The sequence below is a fragment of the Aphelocoma coerulescens genome, chromosome 6, assembly GCF_041296385.1.
Source record: "Aphelocoma coerulescens isolate FSJ_1873_10779 chromosome 6, UR_Acoe_1.0, whole genome shotgun sequence".
In the NCBI taxonomy this organism is placed as follows: domain Eukaryota; kingdom Metazoa; phylum Chordata; class Aves; order Passeriformes; family Corvidae; genus Aphelocoma; species Aphelocoma coerulescens.
This window is the reverse complement of record NC_091020.1, coordinates 7,660,207-7,672,745: the sequence shown is the minus strand read 5'-3', so window position 1 is coordinate 7,672,745 and position 12,539 is coordinate 7,660,207. Positions and strand designations below refer to the sequence as shown.

Genomic DNA, 12,539 nt, shown 5'->3' with positions numbered 1-12,539 from the left:
TTTCAGCAGAAACCTGCAGTTTGCCTGCTGAAAGCTGGGTAATATTTATGGAATGATGTTGAATCCAAAACTGAGGATTTTCTCCAAATGCTGCACAAAAGGCGAGAATAACTTCCAGTTTATGTCTGCATTCTGTTTCAGATGGTTCTCTGAATCTTTCACAAATGAGAATGAAGTTGCACTTATTAAGGGCTTCCAAGAGACAAACAGCACAATGCCATTGCATTGTTGCATACATTACAAGACAAGCACCCTCTTGGATATTTTCACAACAGTAGAGTGTTACCTTTTTCTTTAATTTGATGCAACAGTCAAAGGGTAGTTTCTGAAAGTCCATAGCAAAAAAGAATAAAAATAGTTGTACTTTTAGGTTGACAAGAAATTCATATTTCTCTTTGTAATGTCTGAACCTATTTTGCATCATTTTAGCAATTTAAGAATGCAAAAGATACTTTAAAAAACCTGTTAAAACAATCTCATGAATTCTAGGGAAAAGGCTAAGCATATTTTAAGCAATTAGTTGATACAACAGCTTACTTGCTGCAGAACTTTGCAGTACAAATTTGTGTGCAAGGTCATCATACGACTTCAAAACTCTTCAAACAAATCAGGTGTAATTCATGCTTTTACTTTTAAAGTAAGTTTTAGTTTCCTCTTTACAGTGTATGGTACAGTCCCACGTAACCTGGTTCTGTAACAGATTTCTACATCTCCCTTTCAATTAAACAACATTGTTCAATGTACCATTTCTCCCTTTACTGCAAGAGACTTCAGTGGAAAGCTTTTTCTATAGTGATATCCACATCTTACTTCAATTAGAAAAGAACAGTTGATACCCCTATTTTACTGCCATCTGCTTCTGTGTTTTTCATGAAAATGTATGACTTAGAAAGCAAACATGTCTCTTAGTCAGAAACATTCTTGTCAGTCCTCAAGAACAGCAAGGGGAAATAGTAATACCACGTAAGGGATATTTTATCTTGCTACTGAGCTTCCTGTATGATAACAGGCACCAAAGAGACAAAGTGAGAGAAGGCCCAGTTTTCAGTAACAAAAGCGCCAGATGGGATTAGCTCTAGTGGTGTTTCCAAACACTGTATTTCCTAACTGCAGGGCTAAACATGCCTTCAGTCTCCAGCTGCAGAATACAGCAATGCTTACAACATACAAATTAGCTTCTTTTAAAGTGCCTAGTTTTTCATGACATAGCTTAGAACTAATGGCATGAAAAAAGCTCAGGCAGATCACACTAAACATTCCCCTAACTTTAGTATCCTGTCTCCTGCAGGGGCCAAGAGCAGGTATTTAGGCAAGACTGTGAGAACACAGCAACCATGAACAACGCTTTCAACAAATACTTAGCCACTTTCCAAAAATTAGCAACTTGGGTAATGAAAGAAGTTTCTCTGCCACAAATTGTCCCAGCACCTTCAACTTTTTACTTTAGCCATCAAACTGATGTGTTTTAATTCAATAGAAGCAACAGTTTTGTTACAAGTATGGATAAACTTACAGAAAAAGCCTCCTTCAAGCATCGCTGCACATTCTTGTATATAAAGTTTAATATTTCAGGATTCCTGTTAAATATCAAAGACTTCAGAAAAAAAAGTGTGTTTCACTAACATTTTAAATTAATCAGTAACTCTTGTCTGGAAGACAGTTAACATTTACTGCAAGCTACACCCATTTTTTGCATCAGTATACAAACTTTCAGGTTCTCAAAGCTGAGTTCACAGATGCAAACTTTAAAGCAACATGTTAAAAAAAAGGTCACTCACTACACTTCTTGTACTTTGCTTTTATCAAGTGTCAGCTTTCCAACCTGACCATTTCTCTCAGAGTGCAGTCATACAAACACAAAAGTTCAGTCACCAGTTAGTCCTGAGGCTCCTGGGAGAAACATCAGTAAAGGCACCAATTACCTGCATCAGTTTTCTTGAGAGCTCATTAGTGAGAAATTCCTCTTCCTTTTCATAGTTTACTGCAAGTGTTTCTTTTTCTTTCTGCAGAGCTTGAATCTTCTTAAATAGAGTATTACTGATGAATTCCTCTTCTTGCTCTGCCCTTGCTTGCTGTGAAATAAAGACAAAAGTTTTGAGAAAAAAGTGAACAAGTTTCCTTTCAAAAAAGCTACAATTATTCCATTCCCCTTTAAACGCTTAACATCCTGGAGGCCTGTAGGCTGGATCTAAGTGCTGTTACCATTCCCTTTTATAGCATTATAGCACCCTTCTTCGTTTTTTGTTTTCAACCTTTCAATGTGAGAAACCACATTGGTGCTTTAAAGTGGCCTCCTACCAACAAACTCCCCAACCTTATAAACTTTGTAAAAGCATTACAGATTCAGATACCTATTTTTACCTACTCTATGCCTAAAAAGGAGCTCCTGTCTAAGTGTTCTCCATTACAAGCTGAAGCACAGCTCAGACTGCTGCATGCCTCTATTTCAGATCCCTTAGACTGAGCTCTGCTTTCCAGGAGCCAAATAATGCTCCCCTTCTTTCACCCAGGTACGTGGAGCCACAGGCAGCACGGCTCCTCTCACAGGAATTCCTACCCCACCACCAGGAAAACAGGTATGTTACTCCTCACAACTGCTACTCCACTATATCCAGCAGCAACTCACAAAAATGCCATGGGGTAGCTTTACCCCAAGCTATTCGGGAAATCTTGCCCATGCAGAATTACTAGAGGTGACAATTTCCATTTCAGCTTATTGCTAGCACCCCACACTGCTCCACAGAAAGCCAGCCAGGGAGACTGCACTCTTGCATTCCCTATAGTTCAGATGTTTGTATGTTTTTTAAGTATAAAGTTGATAAAGGGAAAATAAAAGTGATCTTTTGAAAGCCTGCTCTAAAAGACCATGAAGAGTACTTCATATAGGCAAATGAAAGATCACAGCTTACAAATTTGTAGAGCCAACTCTTAATACCACAGTCCAAAGCCTGGAACAACTGAATGACAGAAATACTGCATTTAACAAATGAGGCAGGATACTGTTAGGAAAAGTTTTATTCCCTGCAAAAAAATCCATGACTTGAACTTCACATATGTGATTTGCCCTGATTCTAATAAAATTATACCAGCTTATACCTTATGTAAACATTCTGCAAGCTTTATTTCAGTAAAATTAGAGAGAGGAAAATTTGAGAACTGAAACAGACACATTGCTGAAAGCTTATTTTCCATAATCTTCTGCCCAAAATGTGCCAAAATAACAATCTCTTTATACTTATTTTACACTAGAAAATGCTTGAAAGATTGCATTATGTCAGTGATCTTTTAACTGAAATGATACATTCCCTAGCGGCACAAGAGCCAATTATTTAGACACCTTCAATGTCTAGGAGAAAAGTTAATTAAAGAGTATAACTGTCTTTCAATTTGGTGATACAATAGGACAATTGCAAACTCTCTTCATGATATCACCAGTATCATAAAATCTAAAGCAGTGGTTTGGAAACGTCTCAGTTGAGTCCACCTTCCATCAAGTCCTTCTCTTCACATCTTTGTCTCTGCCTTCTTGTGTCTTCTCCCATCTCTACTGCTTTCTTTTCATGGCCCTTTCCTACTATCTATCTGCCACCAGCTCCCTTCTCCCTGTCACCACCAGAGCTGGCACAACCCCAACCTGAAAAAACCAAAAAAAAAAAGAAAAGAAAAAGCAAGATCAGGCAGCCTTTACTGACTTAGCAGCTTAGGTCCTGCACAACACCTCCTCTCTAATGTTTTGCATCTCCATAGCAGAGAACAGGTACTCCAGAATGTTCAGCAGTGGTATTATTACCTGTCACAGCAAGAAAATAAGAAGTTGTCCAAAAGGTCTGAAGAAATGTTACATTGTCAGCTCACATCTCAGAGGATTAAAACTCCTGGAATCTAACTGATCTGAATAACATAATCTATCAGCTTCTAAATGTGGTTTACTTAGAGCTACTAACCATCTTATGTCTTCAGAGACATTCTGGAACAGAGTAAACAAGTCAAATTGCAAGGGCTCATTGTCCTCAAATCATTAAAATTCATGCATACTGTTCCAAAATCAACTCCTCCACTGCCTTCACTACTTAGGATTTCTGCTTGTGTCTGTTTTTCGGTGGTTCAGAAAATAAAAGACAGTAACACAGACCAAGCTTACCTAAAATTAAATCAGAAAGCACTTGGTTCTGAAAAACAAAAGAATGAGGGTGTTTCTGCTTTGATTTCTATTCATCTGGAACTTGCACAGATTTGTTCTGCTCATGCTTTGCACCAGTCAAAAGCTCTAAAATCACATTATTATAGCACCGAGCCTGCACAACACTGTTAGCCAGATCCTGGTGTCACATTAACGATGGGTGCCCAGGCCAAGAGGAGCGCAGGCTGCCAAGATCCCTGTCCCGGCCAATGCCCCTCCTTTGTGCCCACACGGGAGCTCATGCGGCCAGGCAGCAGGCCAGCACGGGCTGAGGAGACACCCAGAAACCAAGCCTTTCCTTTCCTCCTCCCGTTTTCCTTTCCTGGATCTGCTTCCCAGGCTGGTGTGCCACACAAGCAGCGTGCTGGCACGCAGGAAACAGGAACGAGCAGCCCCAGTTCACCCATTCAAGAACTGCCCTACAACAACCCCTGCGCCCACAGCGAGCAGGACCCTGGCCCACACGTGAGTGGCTCACGGGAAAAGCTGGGTAGGATTTTATCTGCCTCCCCTACACAAAGAATGCATTTCTCAACTCAACAGCAGCAACCCTACACATCTACAAATGAACTGTGAGCCCCAAATATCCACACAGCATATTGAATATAATGAATGTCCATTTAATTACCCAAGGGTCAGCACTTTCAACACAAACATTTTAGCTGAAAAATATCATACAGTTATTAAGACAAAGCACATAATTCATTACCATATTGCTTCTAAATTTCATTCTGAAACTTGCCCTTCATCTTGTTACTCATTATTTGGTGATAGTTCAATTATCTCAAGTAATAGAATAATCCATGTTTACCTTAATATTGCCTAAAATCTTGAAATCTGTTCTTCATTTAGCCCATAATCAAACTGATTTTTCTGGATGTGAATAAATTGTTTTTCCAAAGGGATAACTTGTCTTTTTATTAAGTATCTGTATTTGAAAAGAGGCTTGATATCATCAGCAGAAAAAGGAAACAGAATACAGAAATCAGAAACACTGTCTTCCATGAGGGCATAGAGTTCTTGGTTTTCCTCTATTATCCATATCACACTCAACATCCAAAATACTGACAGCCATTTACTCTGTTCTGTGTACCATATTACAAAATAAATTGCTAAGGCACTGAGTGCTACAAAATGATAACACCTTATCAGTCAGTCTCTGGAAACCTGAAACAAGCAATCTACTTTCACCACAGATTTTCTACATAACAACAGTCATATCCACCTGTCTCCTGTGTCTCAAAACTCCACACATAGCTAACCTGGAGCATTCCATAGATGCATCCACTAAGAAAAATCTGTAATTGTGGTCAAGACCATAAATGCAAGGGCTATCATGTTACTTCACAGGAAATCAAGAATAGAGGGAGGTAAAAAGCACCTCATGCATATAAACCACGAAAAACCTCTTATATTTTGAGGACGAAAAATCCTGCTATTTCTATTGCAGAAGCTTGTGAAATCCTGATCACTAATAGAGCTGATATACATGAAGTGTACTAAAAACCTGTCCTCATGAGCTTAAAATCCAAGTAATTTTAAAAGAACTAAGAAACATATTTGTCCTAAACTTTACATAGTATCATATTAGGAAGTGAATTGCACTAAAGCTCTTTTTCCACGTGCTGCATACACTACCATAAACTGAAAGGTTTGCTGTTAACGTACTTTCCTTCTCTCAGTTCTTCTTGTGAACACACCTTTAGGAAACTAGGTTCGCCCTGCTGAATTTCCCTCTGCTGTTTTGGTTCTAGCACAAGCAGCAGCTTCTGTTTCTGGTCATATGCTCTTTTTCTGTACCACTGCACCATACACCAACCACACTGCTCTAGTGGCACTGTATTATATAAAACAGCAAAATCCAGTACTTCTGATGAGGCATCAACTTGAACACAGTCAAATAAAAAAAATAAACTGTAACACAAAAAACATCCCAAACTTTAAAAAATCCCTTTTTCCCCCCACTAGCTCTTCTAAAAGCCTCACAAGTCTTCCTGTTACTGCACAGCAAGCAAGTTCAGCAATCCAATTAATACCTACTCTATAGTCAGTATCAGCACATTATCAGTTGACCTGACATGAACATGTTCTTGCATTTTAGTGTCAGGTGTCATTTCAGACAATTTCAGTAGCAAATGTTTCACAAACTGCTCCAGGCACTTACACTTGACCACCTGCAAGGCACATGTCAAGCATGCCCAGCTGCACGCTGACAAACATCACCTGTCTCCAGTAGCATCCAGGGTAGAGGTGACACAAGATTTCAGGGGATCTTGTTGGAAACAGCCTACCAAGCATTGTTTTGATCTAAGCCACCCTTGAAGGTCTTTTTTCTTTATGTCAAGAGCCACCATGACCTCTTTACCTTCCATACGTCTTTTCCTGGTGCAGTTCCTGCTGACAGGACCCTGTGGACAATGTAACCCTGTAGATGGAGCTGAAGAGCAGTTTAATCTGACACAAGAAACTCAATCTTTGCTACTGAATATAGACTGAAGGGTTGGGACAGCTTCAGGAAGAGATGATCTCAGTTGCTGCACATGTTACACTGAAGTAAAGCTGTCACTTCAGAAAGCAGCCCTCCCAAAAGTCCTACTAAACAGGATGAGGTAAACAGGGTGAGAAGTGCAGAAAGTTACAATGACATGATTTTAGAATATGCAGTTCTTGCATAAAATAAAATCAAAGCTTCCCAGCTCTCCTGAAGTGCACACTCCTCTTCTAGCAGTACTGACTCAAGTGACTGCTCTGGCCATACTTTCTAGCACCAGGTTAAAACGACACCGAAAACTACTGATCTACAAATGCAATAAATATTCCAGTGAACCGACACTGTTCCCTTACAGGAGAAACTTTTACAGGGCAGCTATTTTTTTCCTACAAACCTTCCAGCTGCATCTGAAATGACCAAAGTGCATGCAACGTGCCTTTCAGACAAGGAGAAACATGAACCACCACAAGAACAGAAGTCAGCAGCAACTCAGAAAAGAACTCCCACTACTGCCAGCTGTAGCGACTGCCCAGCAGCACATTCCTGGCTGTAAGGGCTGAAGGACAAGGAATTCCCACCCAAGCCCCAGTAACGATGTGGGTACAGCTTTCCTCCCACCCAAGCAAAGGTACTTCTTTCAGCTGGGTGGCCTGTCTGCAGAGAAAAGAGCGATCGCTCTTGTGGTTGAAGTGGTGAGCTGGAATTCAAGTTCTGGGGTCAATTTGTAGTGTGATTTCCTGTCTAATCTATGGCAAACCCCCAGGGTCGTTTCCTCTGCTCCGACATGAAAGTACTTTTTTCTTTGTTTTCTTTTCCCCTGTGCATTTTTATCTTTGGGCATACAGTATCTCCTAGAAGCCCCAAACAAGTAGTGATACCTTTGAATGGTTCCTTCAGAACCCCAAGCTGCTGGGATGTTTTTTTGTTTTATTTTAAACACAAACCTGGCAGTGTAGGAGGAAAGCATTTTTCTGGTTGGTTGGCTTCTAAAAACAAATAAACAGACCCCCCACACACACACACCCCCCCAAAAAATCACAAACTTACAGGCTTACCGAAAGTTCTTTTCAAAATACACTAAGGAAGAAAGAAATTCATTACTTGAACTTATCCTGAGAAATTCAGCTACTCTAAACATTACCTAGCGTGTAACATTACATAAATGTGTGTAACATAAAGCCACTGAAGCAGAATTGCTTCAAAGCCCAAGTACTATTATATTTCAACTATTCAGTAGATGAGTTCTGCTGCAAGAGGAGACAAAAAAGATACCTGGTTTTTAATATAATAATAACAACATAATTTATTCTTATAATAATAAAGGAATAACTTTATGATAAGCTGCCATTTGAAGTACTAAAATACAGTTCCTTTAATTTCCATTTATAGTTGGAAATTCTCTGTCCCCTTCATCCCCCACCCTGCTCCTTTTTAAAAGGTCAATTAGGTTTTGGCCAGACATGTCAAAACGCCTCTGTCACAGTACTCCTGCCGCCAGCTCCAGGCACAGCAAGTTTTTCCCTCGATGCCTACCAAGTGATGCAGCATATGGCCACACAAATCCACAACGGGTGCAGACTGACTAGAGAAATGAGCTGACTCAAACAACACTAGAAATACATTTTTCTCCCAAGTCAGTTTTAACCACAGTCAATGTTTTCAGCTCGACATCGCTCATGCAGCCTTATGGGAACTTCTCGCAAAAACTCAGGTGCATACATCTTGTGGTTTGGGAAGAGAACTTGAGAAAAGCCCTCAGAACTGACACAAAAGTCACTGGTCTTCTTTCATGCCAAGTAATCTCTTAACATCAGCAATGAAGTAAATTGTTTGACGGTATGCAATCCCATTGTATGTACTTCTCTCTCTGCATTTTGATGTTGACCTGAAAGCCTTGCACAACTGAAACACACAAGTGGTAAAAATAAGCAAGTTTTGAAAACAAGCTCATCTGACATGCATAAATATTTATAAAATGAATGCATTTGGCTAATTACAAATGAAGTGTAACAAGCCATATGGATTTCATAATTAATACAATCAATTCCTGAATTTACTTACATAATTGAAAATGAATTTAAACAGCTTTCTTCAAAACAGGAAAAAACATAGTGCAGTCTCTTCAAGGGTTTTTACTAAATCTAAATACTGGCATTAAGTAGTTAATAAAACATGCAGCTTGTGAAAAAAACACATTTTCTATGACCAACAAAGTGTCAAGATAGGGCCTAGAAAACTGTATCAGTAACTTTTATTGAACAGTTTAACCATGACCACATATTGCTATGCAAGTCTTAATGTAACTAAAAATAATATGGTAGTAAAGCACCATAAAGGAAAAAGTAGCAGGGTTGTACAGGCACACATTAAACACTTCCTATTTTGAACACACAGCATGACAACCTCAAGAATCTGACTATTCATTAGACACGTGCTTTATAGCTCTTATTTTTCATTCACTTAAACATCATCATGTAGAACAAGCTCCCAGACGGTTATCAGGGCTGGAGTCTCTGCTTCCAGCATACAAGAGCTGTAACCTGAGCCAACAGAAGTCACAGGCCAAGGCAGGAATGACCCAGCAGGAAAATTAAATCTAGCCCGCAGACCTTTCCAAACAGCTCTATTTCATGAGGCCCTTCCTCCATCCCAAGGCTGCACATGCAGCACACATTTCCTACACTTGCTGCATGTTCAGCAGCACTGATTTCCAGTGCATGTGTAAAGTAAGTATAGTGCATATAAGCACCAACAAACCCACTGCCCCATAGTCCTCAAGTTTATTGCATACAAGCAAAATACTGCTTCAAAATGACTGCACATGCAAACACGGCCAGGACAGCACCAAGAATGTGAGACAACTCCCTCATCAGTCCAGCACGGGCAAGGGACCATTCCCAGCGCAAAGCTTTGGCAACACATCTCCAGGAGATGAGGGGTGCTTTGCCAGGGACATCTTTGCTAGTTTGCTAGCTTGTACCCAGCTAAAGATTTACACTGACAAAGACAGCCAATACAGAAAATCCTGCTACACTGTTGTATCAAACTCTGAATCAAAGTTTGAAATACCTCTCTATTTATCCTTTACTGATGACTACTAGAAAGAAATTTTTGCTTCACCCTTTGACTTCTAGTGGCACTGCTGTTTTACTGTTGGATTTTTCGTACTGGAAATAGTTTGCTGGTTAATCAATAGTGTAAAACAAATGGAAAACAGAAGCACATGGAACAGGTTTTGCTTTTGCTCAGCCTCTATAAAAATTGCTGAAAAACATCACAAAGATGCATATATACACATAATGAGATTTGTTTTATGTTTTATGTTGCGTTTGTCTCAATTTTCAAATGCACAGACTTGTCAAAATGAAAGATAGAAAAAAGATCATATTGCTTATAGCTCATAGCTAATTTAAACAGCATATACTGCTTTGTTGGAGGTGGTGCGTGTTAATTATTTTCCACAGGCTGTGTGATCACTGGAATAACCATCCTTTAAAAATGCAGTGGTTTGTTTAACTTACATCTACAATACTTAAATTTAACAAAATCTGGTTGTCATGCTTCTTAGAAACTAATAATCAACAACAGGTCAAATCTCAGCAACACCACCATTAGTACTAAAACCGACAAGGAATGTAGCACCCCAGTCCAAATTACTCTGTGATATCGGATGTCTAACGCATAAACACTTCTTAAATTAACGTATTTTAAATGTTTTTTAGTCTGTTCTCTGCCCACTGATAAATCAACATTTATCTTCAACGTAACCACATATTAACCAGTCTACTTTGCTGGACAGACCAATCAGCAAACTCAAAACTGCACACTCCCAAAGTTTCAGAGTAGGAACAGCAAAAGATTTAGCAGCAGAGTAGACTGTTAGGTGACTAACTTAATACACAGCTTCTGCTCAGAGGTATGTGGGTGCTAACAAGCACTGAGTTGTGTGATAAAATAACAAACATCTGCTCAAAACGCTACCACAGCAAACTCCCGTTACAAGTAGTTCTGCAGCCACAACTGTTTCTCTACTCAAAGACAAAAGGGCACAAACAAAAGCAATGAACAGAGATTTAACAGACACCTTCATGAAATTCTTACTTCAGTTCATGCAGTCCAGGTAACTAATTTCAAGGATGTAAATATGAAACGCATGTTTTTCTTCAGAGTACATAATAAGAGTTGAGGTGTAATTCTGTTATACCCAGTTTTTCCAGGCAGCAGGTGCCAGACCACTGCTGCATGGCACATGCCATGCAGTGCCACCAGCATGCCACAGGTATTATCAGCAACTCTACCTGTTCCCAGGCAGAAATTTTCTCATTTCGACTGGGTCCTGAGCACCAACTGCCTGTGTATTCATCAACCTTCCCTTCTAAGTAAAAGTGGCTTTCAGCACTTGTAGATCCTTCTTTCAAGTGTGTAAAACCTCTGGTATATCTACATCAATCAACCTGTCCTCCTTTAAATTTTTTAAAACTAGGGATGAAGACTACCAGATAAAGATCCATTTATGGGGTTTTCAAACTGTAGATGCTCGCCATGTAGTTTCTTAATTTTCTTTAAAACCCTTAAACCCTTTCTATTTGGTGGTGGGCAGGGCAGGAAATGGGATTATTGTTGGGTTTTTGTTTGTTTTATATGACTAATTTAAATACAGCTTAGGTAATCATTATGGATGGCAATGTTTTTCCCCACAATAGCAAGGTGTCCTTAGCCACTCAATACAAATAACCTCCTAAGAGGGTTAAAATCTCCCCCCAATTTCCTCTCACACACATTGACTTTCCAGAGAAACACTTTCACAGTGATCAACAAGAGCTGGAGATGAAACTTGTTATTAATTACCATCATACCTTGTCCTAAACCAAATCAACATATTCACAAAGCAAACACAACACTGTCCAACTCACTGTTAAGGCACATTAGCTTGAGCTCCATCACAGCAAACAAATGTTTTTACTTACCCCTCCTAGGAGTCAGTGGGTAGGTTTTTGTTTGTGTTTTTTTTCCTTCTCTACAGTTTGGAGATCTTACAGTACATATCACAGTATTCCAAAGAGCAATCTCTTTTCAGGCTTTCAACATGAGAAACAAGTTTATCAATGTTGTGTATGAAAATATGATGAGAAATACGAAAAAATACATCCTTTGCCTTTCTGTTCTCTGTCTCTGGCCCCTACAAACAGAGATTTGCAGGATGTGGGGGAATGCAATCATCCTTGAATATTCATCCTATACAGAACTGGAGAAGTAGGTCTAACACAGAGGAAGTTTTAGGAAATGGCTACCCACCCTTCCATTCACAGAGCAAGAACATTCGAGTTACATGTCTCAATATTCAGAGAAAAGGGATTTTTTGCAGATCTACATTTCAGGTTTGATTTACTCTCTGAAACGGACTTTGGGAATGTCCCTCTTCTTGACCCAATCAGGATTTCAGGGCCTGTAAGCACAGAGGTTTTGCCTAATTAATAATCCCTGGCAACACTAGCCACAACAAAATTTCTACTGTTCATTTTTAACAGACGTGAAAAACATGTACCCTTTAAAGCTCTTGCAAAAGTGGTGGTTAAAACACTACATTTTGCAAATTTTGTAACAGTGGCTTTTGCTGTTTATTTGAAAATGAAGCAAAACAAAGTGGAAATCCCACTACCTGGTGAAAGTAGAAATTAAACTGAAAGTCACAGAAAGAAGCATAACTTCATACCGTGGCATGCTAAACACTGCTGCGTTGTATCATTTCTGACTTGTTAAGAAACATTTATACTTTCTCTCAGGACCAAGCATATCATTGTGGGAATTATTTGTGTATGTGGTAGGAGTTTTAAGTATGATTATCACCACCACCACCACCAAGGAACT

At 39.3% G+C, this 12,539-nt stretch overlaps 1 protein-coding gene across 2 annotated transcripts in view; it reads right to left on the bottom strand.

Annotated features, from left to right (window-relative positions):
- The window catches only part of CCDC6 (coiled-coil domain containing 6), a 51,203-nt gene that overhangs the window by 29,365 nt on the left and 9,299 nt on the right, over positions 1-12,539 (bottom strand). For both annotated transcript variants that reach the window (XM_069019102.1, XM_069019103.1), the window contains exon 2: positions 1,923-2,072. In XM_069019102.1, coding sequence (XP_068875203.1) covers positions 1,923-2,072 — 150 coding nt within the window. The remainder of the gene's footprint in view (positions 1-1,922; positions 2,073-12,539) is intronic.